Below are 17,603 nucleotides of genomic sequence, written 5' to 3'. Positions count from 1 at the left end.
AATAGTAGCTCCTTTATTGTCACAATTTTTGTGAAATGATTTAGTATCAAATCCATCTTGACTTGAGCGATATAATAACTTGAAATCATAGGGATTATTTTTTCTATTATAATGTGAAGTATCTTTTTTATCAATCCACGAAGCAAAAAGAGGAAGATGGTTCGATTTAATTAAAGTTGAATCAAGTGGATATTTTAAATTTGGCTTTCTTGAAGGTGGTAAATTAACTTTTGATTTTATGTCAGGAACTATATGATATTCCAAAAGATCATGAATTAAATCTTGTGGTAAGATGTCTTTGTAACAATAAACTTTGTAAAAAAAATCAGTAGGTTCAATATCATAGAATCGAATTAAAGGAATAAATCTATATAATTCTCTTTCAACTCTTATAATATCATCTTTATTCCATTTTGTTGGATCATTCTGCATATTTTGTTGAGCAAAACACCATTTTAATAAATACTCCCAAATTTCAATTTCATCCATAATTAAGTCATCCTTTTTTAATAATAATTCCAATAAAGGAGCTTTTAAATTAATAAAATTTTCAGAACTGAATAAAATTTTAGGTTCTTCACAAATTTTTTCAAGGCAAAAATTCCATAAATCCGTAAATGCTTCATGTTGATAAATAATTTCAAGAATTCCGGTTGGATTTTGTTGTAAAAATTCGGTTTGATGTTCAATCAAAAATTCTTGGATATGAGAAATTAACGAATTGATATTCAGTTCATCCACAGCTATCAATAATTTTAATACTTCAGAGCCTTGTAAATTCTTCAATTCAATATTTCCACAATAAATGAACCTAATAACATGATTAATTATTTAAATATTTTTACAAATTTATATGATAAAATACAATAATATCTTACCTAAGAATGATATTAAATAATTGCGGAGAAATATTTTGTTTTCTAAAAATAAATTTTCCGTCTCTTTTCTCAGCCAATTCGTTAGAAAATTCAGTACGAAAATATTGAGACCTAGCACATAAAATATTTGAATGAGCATGAATTTCTTTGACATTTTGATCATCTCCTGCATAAATAATAACGTCATATCCTATTTCTGTTTCAAAAAATTTCTCATAATCGTTGGATAATTCTGCCCAAAATTTTGAAATCATTTTTTTTGTTGTAAATGAGAAAAAGGAAAAAAAAACGGCAAAAATTTTTGAGTTGCAGTCAAACCTTATTTATATTGTTTTACGTTGATCGTATTTCCATAAATTTCTATAATTGGAAGCAATGATATTTTCTTTACGTCTACCAAACCTCAAAGAAACTAACCAAAGTCATGGAAGTACTGTCAAAAAATTAAGTCAAAATTACGCATGTACGGTGTACGCTTGGGTCAAGAGAGAATAAATTTTTATTTGTCGATTAAATTCGTATTAACGGTTTCTTCGACCTTCTAGTCCTAGATGTTTGTCATTTTCTTTCCAAATAAAATATGTATATATCGTATTAACATCAACATAATTTTTTTAAGCTACAATAATTGTCTGGAGCGAAGCGAAGGACAATATATGTCTACGCACTATGAAAAAAAAATCGATCACGTGAATTCTCTGTCCACCACGTGATCGCCACCTAATGAAATCGCATTTTACTGGACTTACGTTTCCTAGTTAAATTATTTTATTAAGTTTGAATTTGTTTCCTTTATTACCACACAAACTTATGTTGTAAACAATTTAACTTTATTAATGTTAAAAAAAACCAGCAATCAGGCAGGTAGGAAAGAATTTTGTAAAAAAAAAAAAATTTAATAATCTGATTTTAAACATTTTCGGATTTTCCTTTACAGCATAACTTTTTCATACGAGATTGTATAACAAATCAACATGATGACGTAAGAATACTTCATAGTAATATATTTAAAATTTTACAAGATCCCGTTCATATACTGGCGAAAAGTCAATCTCTCAAATATGGTAATAATTGCATCAGCGTATTATTCGCAATATATAAAATATTGAATTTTTTTTTTAAAAAAAAATTATCCTTTATTTTTTTTTAATAAAAAATAATACTAAAGGGAACTTTAAATCAATATAATAAATATAATTTGATATTTTACATAAAATATAAAATTTGAAATTCTCATTTAATATACATCAAATATTTTCTACTAACACAATTTACGTTTATAAAATAATCCCCACTAATTAACAATACATTATATAATATTTGTACCGTAAGCAATTTCGTATTTATTATTTTCTTTTTCCTTTCTAGAATGTTGAGCGATAGGATTATTACAAAATCCAGTGTATGTAAATGCATTTTGTAAACTACTTTGATGAGTGGCCATAGTAACATGAGAACAACCAAGTAAACAAGTAGAAACTTTCTTTTGCCAGATAGTTTTTCCATCATAAATATTAATTTTATAAACCAACTTTCCACATCCAACAAGAACTTTATCAGGTGAATCTATTATTAAAGAAGGCAATTCATAACCACCATTTTTCAATTTATTTTTCCAAAGTATATCTCCTGATTCTGAATTTATTCCATATACTTTTCCGTGAGAAGCAACTATAACGATAGAAGATTGAGCTTCATGAGATGTTACTTCTCCTTCAGAGTTTATGTTAACAACAAGTAATGATATTTCATTATATCCCATCCCTGACAGTGAGTTTCTCCAAATTTCCGTTCCTTTAATCAAGTTTAAAGCGATTAAACAACCATTCATTCCAACATAAACTTTATCACCGGATACAAATAATGAACCAACACCGTCATGTACTCCACTAAGTTCGGTCTTCCATATTTGAGAGCCATCTATCTTACTGATAGCATATATTTTTCCCGCTGTAGAACAAACAAGTAAATTTTCAGGTTGTATAGTCATGATTATATAGTCATTTAAGTCGAACAAAAAAAAAATAAATAAAAAAAAATTTTTTTTTATTTTATAATTAACGTAAAGTTTGTTTACGTAACGTCGTAACGATAGCGTCAATGAATTAACTTTTAAAGTATAGTTATACCTTTTTTGTTTAACTTGATTTATTCAACAAAGTGGCGCAATGAATAATGATCTTCTGTATGACGTTCAATAGAAAGTTTATGTAGTACGAAGGGTAAATTTTAGCATAGTACTATGTATGTAAATCATACTTAATTGCAAATCAGTTTTTAAATGGGAAAGTCAATAAGAATTATTTGGCAAGAACAAAAAATATAAGTTCAAAAAAAGTGCATTTTGCATCAAGAAATAATTCATCTACACAACAGTCGGACGACTTTCAAGTGAATAAAGAGTTATATTTCGATGCGATGGACCAATTAGAAATTGAATCAACATCAACGCCAGTGCCTACATCGTCGAGTAAACCGGCATCACATATTGGAAGTAATAAGGAGGTGGTTAAAGAATTTACAAATTTAAATGAAGATTTTAGTAAAAGACTACCTTTAAGGCCACTAATTTCAATAAAACCAAAAGATGATAATTTAAGTTCGGATGATTCAGATGAGACGAAAGATAGTAATAAGAAAAAACGTAAAAAGAAGAAAGCGATTACAAGGGGTGATATAGTATCGGATTCAGAATAATATCAATATTATGCATAGAGTATATACATAAAACGTTAGTAAAATTTTTATAAGTAGGCAAAACTTTGTTAACTTTTACAAATAATTTTTATATATTTTATTGTATTTATTACAGGTTGCGTTTAGTAAGTAGATTATTTATTTAGCATAGTATTCGTTTTTTAGAATAGACTTGTTAGTTATAGGGTTATTCAATTTTTATAATTGTTTACCTCTAAGTATTTCTAAATTAATGTAATCTATGTTTTATAATAAGATGATTAATAAAGAAATGCGATACTTATTATTTAATAATAGCTCACAGTAATGTAAAGGTAAAAAAGTATATAGTATGAATATTTAATAGATTAAAATTATTCTAAAAAATTTGTAATGAGTTTCAAGTAGCTCCAAGGAATATGAAAGTAAATATATTAAACGAGATAATTTGTTAAATAAAATCATTTGTAAATAACTTATGTAATATTCACTTACAATTTAAGGGTAGAGAAATCACTATAATAAATTTTATTATAGCGAATGTCTAAATATTTTTGGTGAATGTGAAATAAAGAAAATTATTGGGTTCCTTAGTTTATTACCATTAATGACGTTTCATATTTGGAAAGTTATTGTTGATATTTGTTATAAGAAAGGTAAGTCCTAAATACTATATAATGTTGGTGCTCGTTCATAATTATGATTTCTATATTTCTATAAATTTTAAACATTTTAATCAATTTTATGTATTTGAATGACCAAGAGTGTAAATTATATTTAACAAACTTTAAACATACTAAATTTTCTAATTACTATAATCCAAAAAATTCATGCAATTAATTATGAGATGTGGGAAATCTTGTATTATGTTCAATGAATCTTTTTAAATATAAACTCTCACGTTCTTTTTCACTTTATCTATTTAATTCTATTATTCATATTTATACAGTATAATATTTATATATAATTTAAACTAACTAAATTATTTAAGAAAATTATTTTTATAGTATGGGTTGTTTAATTCTATTATTACATATTTACATAATATTTACATACAATTAAACTAGCTAAATTCTTTATTAAAAAATTATTTAATAATATAGGAAGTAAGTTATTCATTTAATTCTATTATTAAATATTTGCAAGTTATTTATTTAATAAAAATTTTATTATTACATATTTATACAATATTTACATAACTTTATTTAAAAAATAATAAAATATTTTGTAATCTTTTTTAGCCGAGTGGGTTATAAGCTATTTAATTAGTAATTAAATAGTTACATACTCAATATAATTTCTACATATAATTTAAACTTTAATATTACATGCATATATGTTATATAATATTAATATATTTTTAAACTATCTAACTTTTAAAAATTATTTGGTGATATTTTATTTTTAATAGTTAAAAATTATTTATTAAATTTTATTATTGCATATTTATGTAGTATTAATATAATTCTAAATTTTTTATTTAAAAAAAATGATTAATATCATATATAGCATCATTATTTCCTATTGTTATATATTTTATATAATATTTTTTGTTAACTGAATTCTTTTATAATTATCCAGTATATTATCCTATTTAATTTTAGGTAAGTGTTAGTAATAATATTTGTTTTTAATATAAATTTAAAATAAATTTAATTATTGTGGCTTAAAAAAATTATGTCGACGTTAATACCGATATACACATATTTTATTTAGAGAAAATTTCAAGCATCTAGAGTTAGAAGGTCAAGGAAACCGTTAATACGTCTAATTTTTAATATGACGATCAGCAAATAAAAATTTATTCGCTTTTGACCCAAATGTACACCGTACATGTGTAGTTTTGACTTAATTAATTGGCAGTACTCACAATGACTTTGGTTAGTTTCTTGAGGTTTGGGGTAGAATTAGATAATCTGGATCATTTAAATCTTAATTGGCCGTGAAGAAAATATCATTGCTTCCAATTATAGAAATTTATGGAAACACGATCAACGTAAAACAATATAAATAAGGTTTCGGTTGCAACTCAAATTTTTGCCATTTTTTTTTTTCCTTTTTTTCATTTACAACAAAAAAAATGATTTCAAAATTTTGGGCAGAATTATCCAACGATTATGAAAAACTTTTTGAAACAGAAATAGGATATGACGTTATTATTTATGCTGGAGATGATCAAAATGTTAAAGAAATTCATGCTCATTCAAATATTTTATGTGCTAGGTCTCAATATTTTCGTACTGCATTTTCTAACGAATGGGCTGAGAAAAGAGATGGAAAATTTATTTTTAGAAAATCAAATATTTCACTTCAATTATTTAATATCATTCTTAGGTAAGATATTATTGTTTAATAAATTTTATCATATAAATTTGTAAAAAATATTTAACTATTAATCATATTGTTAGGTTCATTTATTGTGGAAATATTGAATTGAAGAATTTACAAGGCTCTGAAGTATTAAAATTATTGATAGCTGTGGATGAACTAAATATCAATCCGTTAATTTCTCATGTTCAAGAATTTTTGATTGAACATCAAACCGAATTTTTACAACAAAATCCAACCGGAATTCTTGAAATTATTTATCAACATGAAACATTTACGGATTTATGGAATTTTTGCCTTGAAAAAATTTGTGAAGAACCTAAAATTTTATTCAGTTCTGAAAATTTTATTAATTTAAAAGCTCCTTTATTGGAATTATTATTAAAAAGGGATGACCTAATTATGGATGAAATTGAAATTTGGGAGTATTTATTAAAATGGTGTTTTGCCCAACAAAATATGCAGAATGATCCAACAAAATGGAATAAAGATGATATTACAAGAATTGAAAGAGAATTATACAGATTTATTCCATTAATTCGATTCTATGATATTGAACCTACTGATTTCTTTTACAAAGTTTATTGTTACAAAGACATCTTACCACAAGATTTAATTCATGATCTTTTGGAATATCATATAGTTCCTGACATAAAATCAAAAGTTAATTTACCACCTTCAAGAAAGCCAAATTTAAAATATCCACTCGATTCAACTTTAATTAAATCGAATCATCTTCCTCTTTTTGCTTCGTGGATTGATAAAAAAGATACTTCACATTATAATAGAAAAAATAATCCCTATGATTTTAAGTTATTATATCGCTCAAGTCAAGATGGAGTTGATACTAATTCTTTTCATAAAAATTGTGATGATAAAGGAGCTACTATTTGGATAGCAAAAATTAAAAATTCAACACAATTAATAGGAGGGTATAATCCACTTAATTGGGATACTAGACAACCTCGTTGGGTGGCTACAGCAGATAGCTTTATTTTTAATTTTATCAATGGAGGAAATATTTCTACTTCAAAAGTAAGTTATGTTAAGAAACAAGATCGTGCTGTTTTATGTCAGTATAATTTCGGTCCAACTATGGGTAATATATACTGTCTTAATAATATTAATTGGTCTAATGAAGATCGTGGTTATGGAGAAGTCTATCCAAGCATAGGAATTCCAAAAAATTTTGAAGTAGAAGATTATGAAGTATTTCAAGTAATTAAAAAGTAAATTTAAGATGAAATTGAAATTGTTTTTTTTTCATTATATGTCTTCTGAAAAAAATATTTCACTATCAATAATAAGTTTTCTGCGAACCTAATAAGTAAAACAACTTCAGTTTATTAAATTTTAAGAAACTGTATATAAACATATTTAATTTGTTAATAAAGTAAATAAATATCTTAAAATATTTATTTTTCAAGTAATAAAATAGTTAGCATGATGATATTATTAAAGGATAGGTATAAACTTATGTCAATTGTGCCATGTAAGTTTGGTGTAAATTTCATCGTTCTTTAATAAAAAAATGCGTTTCTTTTAATAGAAAAATACATCATTTCAGTATAAGAAATATGCTGTTTAATTGAAAGAAACAGCAAAATCAGTTATTAGTAGGAAAGAGACAGAATATTTCGCGATCGGAAAATGAAATTGTTCGTTTAGCGGAAAAAAGTAAAGTGATTATGAAATTCACAACGCTTCAACGATTATTTCACAAATCGAATAAATGACGAAAATAGAGAAGTGAATGAAAAGAATGTGAATGAGAAACGTCTTAAAAACAGCCAACCAGGAGGTAAGTATCAAAAACGCTGGAATTATGGGAATTTCGAACTCAATAAAATTATTGCAGCTTGACAAACATCTAGAGTTAGAAGGTTGATGAAACCATTAATATGACAAATTTTATCAACAAATGAAAATTTATTCGCTTTTGACCTAAACGTGCACCGTACATGCGTAGTTTTGACTTAATTTATTGAAGTTACTTCCAATGACTTTGGTTAGTTTCTTTGAGGTTTTAGGTAGAATTAGATAATCTGGATCATTTAAATTTTAATTGGCGTGAAGAAAATATCATTATAGAAATTTATGGAAACACGATCAACGTAAAACAATATAAATAAGGTTTCGGCTGCAACTAAAATTTTTGCTCTTTTTTTTTCCTATTCTCATTTACAACAAAAAATGATTTCAAAATATAATTATCCAACGATTATGAAAATGTAAATAAAACCTTCATTCTCCAACAGTTTCCTAATTTGTTGCGCCCGTCATACAATGCTATATTTTCATGCCTCCATATCGATTCAAGAATTGCATCATTTCCCTCTGTTTCAACATAATATAGTTAAAAAAAATTTGTAATTCAAAAATGTGAGAAAAAAAAAATAAAGAATTTATGACGTATCAGAAAAAAAAAGAAATTAAATCCGAAAAAAGGTAATTGATAACAGTTTCTATATTAACTTGCTTAAGAATTACACTATTCCAAAGAAAAAAAAGAAATAGAAGCAACAGATAAGTGGATCCATTAGGATAATGTTTTATCGTTATAGAAATTAACAATAGTAACTGTTTTAAAAATTCAACCATTTTTTACAATAATAAAACTACAATGTAAAAAAGATTCAGTACAAATAATGGTCTATTTATACAAAAATGTCCAAAGAATTAACCATTTCCTTTCCTTTATCTTTAATTAAAACTTTGGCGGAGTTGACCAGCTAGCTTAAAAGAGAATCAGGACTTACTATAGGATATGACGATTATGACGTTTTATTTATGCAGATACTAATGATCAAAATGTCAAAGAAATTCGTGCTCATTCAAATATTTATGTGCTAGGTCTCAATTTTTTCGTACTGCATTTCCTAATGAGAAAAGAGATGGAAAATGAAATCAAATATTTTACCAAAATCATTTAATATCATTCTTAGGTAAAATATTAATGTTTAATAAATTTTATCATATAATTTGTAAAAAATATTTAACTATTAATCATATTGTTAGAACTAAATATTAATTCGTTAATTTCTCACGTTCAAGAATTCAGTAAAGCCCAAAGTCATACATGCTATCAATAGTAAAGAATATAAAATAATTTATGGCCACAGTGTCTCATCATCTACCCAACGATTAAGCTCGCAAGTATCCTCCGTAACCCTATATATCTTATCTGGGTTGAAAAAATTGTTCGTGAGACCTTCAATCAAACTAGATCCCATGTAATCCATATTATGTCCCATCTCGTCCCAACAAAACATGTGACCATGATTATCCAATATCCAGATGGAAAGTCCAGAATGGTCAATACATACAGCACGAGGATCAATAATACCAAATGTTTTAGCGAAATACTTAATATTGTCTTCGTACAATAAGTCTGACAAATCTGACAGATCTTTTTTACTCGTAATTATATGAAATCCAAAGCGGTCATTCTTCAAGAGGGAAAGTAGAGCTGGCAATTTTGACAGGGAAGTGCTACTTTTCTCGATTTCACATAAATTGAGTGGGCTCTCAATCGGATATCGGGCCTCACCAGAATTAGGTGCGTCCACGGGTTCACTTCCGCGCAATTCCCAATGTCCCATGTTTCCAGCTTCTTCTCCGTACATAAATCTCGGGAGAAAAGAGATCGATTGTTTCTCCATCGATTCTTGATCATCTCTTTTCTGTCCCGATCCTTGGGAGCCGTGATTGATGCTCCAAACGATGCTTTGATGATCTTGTAATAACTTTGTTTCCAGGACACGTTTATCACCGATGGACATCGTTTCCCCGCACTCAAGATCGTCATCCATAATGCAATTTGGTTCTGATGCTTGAGGAGAAAGGTCCGGTCTTTTTTCAAAAAGAACAACACTAAAAATGAGGAAATACCCAAAAGGAAAGAACTTAATTTTGCTGATATATTTGAAAAAATTGAAAATTGGTTGTTTGATGCTCGGAATTTTAAAGTTTTTTTGAGAAAAGTCAATCCCATAAAAAGGAACACACAAAGTGAGAATCGCGATAAGAATAAATATTTTGGCTGGAAGTTTGCTGTATATAAATAGTCCCATATTGTGCCTATCACTATTGTGGTCCCATCGATTTTTACTATTATTGGTAGTGGCTTGTTGTTCTTGGATTTTCTTGGAAAAAGTGTTTGATTGTTTCTAATGTAGAAGAACATCAAGGATCAATATCTATGCGTGACCTGGCTAAAAAAGAAAATAAACTTTGTTGAGACATACTTGTACGGTAAGAGAACCTTGTTGTAAATTTGTAGCGTCGTGTTGTCGAGATTCGCTAGTTTCTCGATACATTTCCATATCTAAAGAGAAAAATTAAATTATTAATGAACTTTCTTCCTTTACGAACAAAACTAAGGTTACCGAGTCTTCAGTCCACGATTTTCTTATTGGGGGGAAAGACATACTACTTTTCTTATTGGGGGAAAAGACATACCTGAAAGTTTTTAGTTAGTTCGCTGTCTGATATATGAATCTTGACTCAACCAATGTAATACTCATAAAGAGAAAAGATGAGTCAAGATTATTGCACCAAGGGGCTTGGCGATTGGCTGCTTAATTGATTATATCATTGTCACCAAATGGTAAAGAACTTATAAAGTATATTCTAGGACTAAGATATGACGTGAAAAAGTGCTCGCTATGATTTGCGTCTTTGCCGATCGGTAGATTTTATTCTTTGCTAATTCTAAATATCTTTGCTAATTCCAAATATTCGAGAACAATAATAACCTGAATTATAAATATTCTACCTCTTTATATCCGTGATATCCCTTCCTATCCTTGTTCCTATCCGTTGACAAAAGTAATATATTTAAAATTATAAAATTGATTTCATGCGCACCCAGGTCACCATTTTATATACACTTCCCAGTAATAATTTTTATTATTAGTGGTTCACACACATACAATTAAATAATTATTGGTAAAAGACATTTTAACATATAAATTTACTTATAGAAATTGAGTCACTACTTACTAATAATAATTCCAATAAAAGAGCTTTAATTTAGTTAAACTTTCAAAATTAAAACATTAGGTTTTTCAAGTTAATGACCATAATTATGATATTTTCTTTTAACATAATGATATTGAAATTTAACAAATTTTCATAAGAAAATACTATTTTCGGGTAAAGTATACATATAAACATTGAATTCATTTATTTTTTTTCGCAGTATCATCTTCGCTTCTTTTAATATTTTACTTATTGTAATTATTGTAATCATTTTGTTTATATAAAAAGCTATATTTCTAAAAAAAAAATTGAAATATCCGAAAATTAAAAAATTCTATAATGCTATAGTGATTTTGCAAAATTTATCATTTATCGTAATTCATTTATTAAAATAAAAATTCTTTTGTAATAAAAATACATTCATTTACTATCATAAATAAATATTCTTTATGATTTGAAATAATTACTTCATAGTCTTTTAAAAATTTATCTTCTTATACCTTTCTCTTTTACATATCATTGTTGTCGTCCGTATAAAACTGATACAAATTTAGCATGTGACAAGTGATTAACACAAATTTAGTACATAATTATCGTAGGATAAATAATAGGAGGTAATTAGTGTTCTACACATTTGTTTAAGGTATTGATTTATTATAAGTTCTGTTTAGATTATATATTATTTCGCCCTACCCTCCCTCCATAGGGCAAATGACTTGAAATGACCAAATGATTCAAATGACAAATGACAAATGACCTTGGTCATTTGAATGTAATTTTGGCCAGCATTATGATTTTTGCCTACACTACATTCATTATTTGTCACATGATTATTTATGTGATAAATATTAGCCAATCAAAATCAAATGATTGGAAATGACCAAATGATAAATGATTACTGATCGTTCGGGATTTTGATCGGGTTTGAATTGATAATTATTGGCTGATGAAATTGTGTGACCTGGTCAACGATCCGAACTTTCAAATTGTTTGATCACTTTTTTTTAACGTGTCTGGACTGTCTGGTGCCTAATGAATCATTATATACTACTTTTTTTCCATTTTTTTTGTAATAATAGATAAAATATGTTACATAGTAGATTTAATTTGTTTTGCCCTTGTGAATGTGAAATTAAGTGGCTTATATATGATTTATTGAATGAATTATTATATTAACCTATTGTCCCATACGATTATGGCTTTTTTTTTCAAAAACTAGCTTTTATCTTGTAAATTTTTATCATTTCGTTTCCATATTAAGAAATATTAAGAATTTTTTTTGCATAATCAAACACTTGAGATCTGAAACAATATTACGTGTCAAAAAAAATTTTTTTTAGACCGGCTTTTTAACTTGCGAAATATATGAGCTATAGCAAAGAATGATAGTTAATTGATGATTCTTGCGAAAAAAAATTGTATTTTATGTCCGGATAAAGAAGTATAAATTATGGCGAAGTGAAAAAAAAAAATTGTTGAAGCCTCGTGAAATTTTTTTTTTTTGATAATATTGATTGAAGCCTCACGAAAATTTTTTTTGAGAATGTGGATTGAAAGAATTTTTTTAATTAGAATTAATTTGAAAAAAAATAATATAGTTAACATTGTAAAATAGGTATAAAAAACTCCCTTCTTCCATTTAATTTTTTTTTTATTTTCAGTGTTTATTAACGAAAATATTATACAAAAAAAAAAATTTTTTCTTTTACAAAAAGAAATGCCATCTAAGATTTCTACCATTTGCTACATACATGATTCCAACGAAAAACTTACGCAAGAATATACGGTTAAAGAGATTACGGCTGTGTCGAGGTTGGACACGAATGATGCGACGAAAATAATTTATTTGAAGATAAAAGCATTTATTCCTTCTGACAAGAATATCGAGCCTCAGATTGACATACATTGAATGAGTCTAGTTCTACGAACACGGCAGAATCCTTTCAATATGGATATTTAGCAGGAGCTATCAATCCTGCTACGCGCTTTCCAATGATATTTCTATTGGTATTTGTAGTTCCTCAAGAATTTTATTTCTACCAATGACTTTATTTTATTTCCTGAAGATTTTGAAAAGAGGGATGTGATATGTTTAAGGGGGGAAATTTGTAGCCTGTGCAGGATGGTATACGGTAAGTTTTTATAATAATTAATGTTATTTTTCTTTTACTGAATTGCTAAACATTATCTTTATTATTTGATTGATAAAATAATAAGATCAATGCGACCTCTATTAAGGTGATCGATGGGATAGACTTTGATACGATGCCTCCATTGGGTTTGAGTGTTATCTTGGCAGGCATCACTACCAAAACTGTCAGAAATGTTAATGGAAGCTATGCATTGGAGTTTTATGTCGAGGAAAACCTTGGAGACCGAGAACCCCAGCAGGAGTTTTGGGTTGAAGTTAATCACGATCCAAATATTAGAAATCTTTCTAATAAAACCAATTCCATCAATCAAAGCATGAGATCCACGACGGCCATTATCGTGAGTCTGATTAAATATGAACCTCCGGTAATTGATGAAATGATTGCGAATGATGTCATACGATCAACTATGCTCGATTCTCTTTATGAACTGGAACTTTACGCTGCTGTTTTGGCGAATCAAATACACACCTGCAGCTCAAAATGTCAGGGACCCGCACCTCCAGGGCAAACATGCAAGAAAGGCTTTCCACGTCCCTATAGCGAAAAAACCCATTATGTTACAGGTGAATCCCGATACGTATATAAGTGTTTGACCGAAGCTGATTCTTGGGTCGTACCTTACCACCCTGCGATACATTTTGCTTTGGGATGCGCATATCAACGTCCAATACATAACCGATAAGGGATTCGCCAGATACATGACAAACCCTATAAGAAATATGTAAACGGAAAGGATACGTTTTATATACATTCTATGTACGTTTCTATAGATTCCGTATCCAATATTATTAGAAGATAATTTTACAAAAATCCCGTATCATAACACGAGATCACGTGATTGTTTATTGATTTGTTATGATACGTTTTTTGTTTTTTTATATAAACCCTTACTTTGATGAGTTTGATCTTCCTCTCTTTTCTCGTCTTATTTTTGTTATTTTTTCTAAAATTTTCTTCTTTCTATTTCTATTTCCTCTTTATAAATTCTAACTTTGACGTCCTCCCTTTAAAAAAAAATTTTTTTTAACTTTCCTAACTTCGTTACCCCTCTTTTTAAAAAAATATTTTTTTTTGATTTATTCTTTATTCCCTTTTCTTTTTTTATTTATATTTATATTTATCCCTTTTTTTATTTCATAGGCCAGCAGATTTTTTTTGTGAGAAGATTCAGTTTTCTTTTTTCTTTTTTGTAGATCAGTTTGGGAGTCCTTTCCTTTTTGTAGGATGGTTCAGGATTTTTTTCTTTTTTTAGGTCAGTTCAAATTTTCTTTTTTTTTTTGTAAGTTGGGTTCAGATTCTTTTCTTTTATAGGTTATTACAGTTTTGTTGCTTCGGAGTCTTCTTTTTTTGTAGGTCAGTTTTGGATTTATTTTGTTGTTTTGGTTTCTTTTTCATCAGACACTTCATAATTCTTTTCTTTTATGTAGGTCAGACATTCTGGAGTTCTCTTTCTTTTTTTGTAGGAATGCTAACCTTTGGTGACTTGGATGATTGCAGATACTATATGAGGGGGGGTTTTGTTTCCAATTAAGTTAGACGTTCTTATGTTTCTTTTTTTTTTTGTTTTTTTAGGTTATTTGACTCCAAATGAACCTGAACTTATAGATAATTTTGGTTGCAATAGGTGGTTTTAATAAGGAGGGAATTTTCATAATATATTTGTATTTTGTTTATTTTTTATTTTTTATTTAATTTAATAAAGTAAAATTAGATTTATGAAAATACAATTATAGTAAACTGTAATACAAATAGTAAATTCAGTGACCAAATCGTATAAATTTCGTGATAAAATCAGTGATCAAATCATGTAAATTCCATATGAATCCCGTGCAAATTCCGTATTCAAACCATATTTTTAGTGATACGGAATTTTGCATTTTTCCGTATCTTATTATGATACGTTATTTCTAAGGAAAAAAATCGTATGAAAACTTTATAAAAAACGTATCCAATTTTTTTATAGGGAAAGTACATTACGAAAAGAGAACCATCACATGTATTCAATATCTATGAGAATGATCTCTTGAGGGAGCATGTCATAGCGCGTCGCCTTGGATCAATAGAACTCATGTGTTTGCTCCTAGGTCACGATATTTGCAGCTCTTCTGTTACCGTAAAGTTTCTCATGACTGATCCTCCTGCCACAAGGACTCGTACGATACTTCCTGTCTACATGATAGATGATGATGATGACAACCCTTATACAATCATGAAGTACATGGCTCGTCCTCACCTCCAGGAGTTTGAGAACCTCACGTACTTTCAATACTTTCAGAGGTATTTAATCACACCTTCGCCACCTGCTACCACTCGTCAAGCATTCCGTGATGATCTGAATAATTATGTTTTTAAACGATCAAAAGAAATAATAACCAGGCATCGTTTTCTTAGGGTTGAAGATGGTGAATTGTACTTCTACCAGCAGCTCCTGTTGAATGTTCCAGCAAGGAGTGATCGGATTTCAAGTCAACACCTGATGCATCATGTCATGAAAATTTTTACATCTCTTTCCGGATTTCTTGCTCACCTTGCAAAATGAGACTCTGTACACTCATAAATCACGATTATCACGTTCATGGTTTCTGCTGAGTTGTTGGACTTCATCTCAACATTGACATTTATAAGCAAACCCATTATTTTAAGATAAATGGAAACAATTGCAATCGTATGCAAAAATTGTTTCGCCCTTACCGTTCACAAAGCCCAGGGTTTGACCTTAGCAAGGGTATGCTTAGCATTGGATGGGAACATCTTTTCACCCGGTCAAGCTTATGTTGCTCTTAGTAGATATTCTTCCTGGGATAATTTAGAAATATCTCACCTTGATAAATCAGCTTTCATGGTTGATCAGGATGTTATCTTGGAGTATCAAAGGTTGACGGACATTTCTAATACAAATCCTCACCTCTTTTCGTGATTATTATAAGATGTTATCCCGACTTTAAAAATAAAATGTTCTTTTATTTTAACTGATCACTTCATCTATTTATTTATTACCAACAAAATTTACTTTATTTCTTATAAATTAATTTTTTTAAAAAAACAATTAGTAACGCATTTTATTAATTATTTAGAATCCTAATATTACATAATTTTATAAAATACTTAGAGTTACCGATAATAAATTAAGAATAACCCTATAATTAACTGATCTATCTAAATAATGAAAATTTAATTTTAAAGATAAAAATAATACAAAAACAGATGAAAATATTAGTAAAATTCAACAAATTTATAAAATAGTTTTTAGATCAGTGATCAATAATAATTTAGATTCACAAGTAGACAATTAAAGTATTTTTTTTTTTTTAAATAGTAACGCGTTTTATTAATTGATACAAATTACATAATTAAATTATTAAAACACTTAAAGCTTTTCGAAAAAAAATTCTCAAAACCCTATAACTAAGTAATTTTCGAAACAAAATACTATAACTAGAACTATACTAAAATGTATTGTGTCCCATCATCACTCCCATGCATTTGCTATACTATTACCATCCACTATAGATCCCGTTAACTTTCCTAACGTTACTAAACTAATTTTTTTATTGAATCTTTTTTTGTTTAATTTTTCTAAATTTTCTTCTGTTTTTGTTTTTTTATCTCGTTTAATTTGATCTTCCGTTTTATCTTCCTGTCTTTCTCTCTTTTTTCTAAGGTCTAATTTTTGTATATTTGCTTTTTCTTCTAATCTTTTAATTTCTTCGCACAGTGGTATCCATAACCGATTTTTAATTTCGTCATACGTAAACATCCAAAGTCTTTTTATCAATGATTTCTCCTCTTTTTTGTTCGATAAACTATTGAAATTTTCGTTGTAGACTCCTCTAATTAATTCCACTTCTTATTTTTACCTCTCAAAATTATCGATGGGCTTTCTAAAATTCTAATAAAGTCAAAATTATAATTCCTCAAAATATCTACTTCTTCATTTTGATTACATTTCTTTAAATTTTGTTCAAAACGATATATTGATTCTTGTACAATTTCATCAATCGAGAATTCGTTATCTTCGCAGATCCAAATATGTTCCAATCTTCTTCTTCATTTTTCCCACATCTTATACATATTTCATTTTCTATTTTGTTAGTATTTCTTTTATATAATATTTTGTAAGTCGGTTGTTCTTTCAACAAATTCTTAATCCTATAAGATCTTTCTTTCGTATCTTTGTTACTGCATTGTCTTTGTGTAAAATTAATTCTATTACTAACAAATTCTAAAGTTGTCTTCCAATCGAATTCTTTTTTGTAATTGTACATAAATAGATCATTTAAATTTTCGCTATTAAGTATTTCATTTTTCCAAATAGCGTTCGTGACTTTTTCCTCCAGCCCCTAAAGCCTCCTGTTATTATTCTATTGTTCCAGAATAAATTATATTCGTTCGTTAAAAGCCCTTCATCCACTATTTTGAAATTATATTTAATCGTATGTACCACAGTTTTATCCTTTAAAATTTCCCTCGTTTCTTTTCTTAAAGTATTTAATATTCTATATTCTTTTTCATCACTATCTATTATCCTAATCTCGTTGTAGTCTAAAAAATTTTCTATAAATAATAATTCTAAGTAAAAATCGCT

General features: G+C 27.8%; 5 protein-coding genes across 5 annotated transcripts; 2 read left to right on the top strand and 3 right to left on the bottom strand.

Annotated features, from left to right (window-relative positions):
• Window positions 1-1,990: 1,990 nt before the first annotated feature.
• Window positions 1,991-2,889, bottom strand: OCT59_024637 (uncharacterized protein). Its single transcript, XM_025318178.2, has one exon. It carries the CDS (start codon window positions 2,866-2,868, stop codon window positions 2,188-2,190), a length of 681 nt encoding a protein of 226 aa, XP_025176788.1. The 5' UTR covers window positions 2,869-2,889; the 3' UTR covers window positions 1,991-2,187.
• Window positions 2,890-3,170: 281 nt separating this feature from the next.
• Window positions 3,171-3,864, top strand: OCT59_024636 (uncharacterized protein). The gene has a single exon (XM_025326299.2). It carries the CDS (start codon window positions 3,297-3,299, stop codon window positions 3,573-3,575), a length of 279 nt encoding a protein of 92 aa, XP_025176787.2. The 5' UTR covers window positions 3,171-3,296; the 3' UTR covers window positions 3,576-3,864.
• A 5,128-nt stretch (window positions 3,865-8,992) lies between these two features.
• On the bottom strand, window positions 8,993-10,207 carry OCT59_024635 (uncharacterized protein; the record flags this gene model as incomplete). Its single annotated transcript, XM_066132926.1, has 2 exons — window positions 8,993-10,051; window positions 10,130-10,207. The coding sequence occupies 2 exons, from the start codon at window positions 10,205-10,207 to the stop codon at window positions 8,993-8,995; spliced, it is 1,137 nt and encodes a 378-aa protein (XP_065991572.1).
• Window positions 10,208-12,582: 2,375 nt separating this feature from the next.
• Window positions 12,583-14,652, top strand: OCT59_024634 (uncharacterized protein; the record flags this gene model as incomplete). Its single annotated transcript, XM_066132920.1, has 6 exons — window positions 12,583-12,677; window positions 12,785-12,872; window positions 13,083-13,500; window positions 14,330-14,371; window positions 14,446-14,496; window positions 14,591-14,652. 6 exons carry the CDS (start codon window positions 12,583-12,585, stop codon window positions 14,650-14,652), a joined length of 756 nt encoding a protein of 251 aa, XP_065991571.1.
• A 1,835-nt stretch (window positions 14,653-16,487) lies between these two features.
• Window positions 16,488-16,775, bottom strand: OCT59_024633 (uncharacterized protein; the record flags this gene model as incomplete). Its single annotated transcript, XM_066132916.1, has 1 exon — window positions 16,488-16,775. One exon carries the CDS (start codon window positions 16,773-16,775, stop codon window positions 16,488-16,490), a length of 288 nt encoding a protein of 95 aa, XP_065991570.1.
• Window positions 16,776-17,603: the final 828 nt, after the last annotated feature.

The sequence above is a fragment of the Rhizophagus irregularis genome, chromosome 5, assembly GCF_026210795.1.
Source record: "Rhizophagus irregularis chromosome 5, complete sequence".
Classification (NCBI taxonomy): Eukaryota; Fungi; Glomeromycota; class Glomeromycetes; order Glomerales; family Glomeraceae; genus Rhizophagus; species Rhizophagus irregularis.
This window is presented reverse-complemented; position numbering and strand designations above follow the sequence as displayed.

Coding starts and splice junctions, on each gene's coding strand:
- OCT59_024636 (XM_025326299.2), top strand. CDS start 3,297: ATGGACCAATTAGAAATTGAATCAACATCAACGCCAGTGCCTACATCG.
- OCT59_024637 (XM_025318178.2), bottom strand. CDS start 2,868: ATGACTATACAACCTGAAAATTTACTTGTTTGTTCTACAGCGGGAAAA.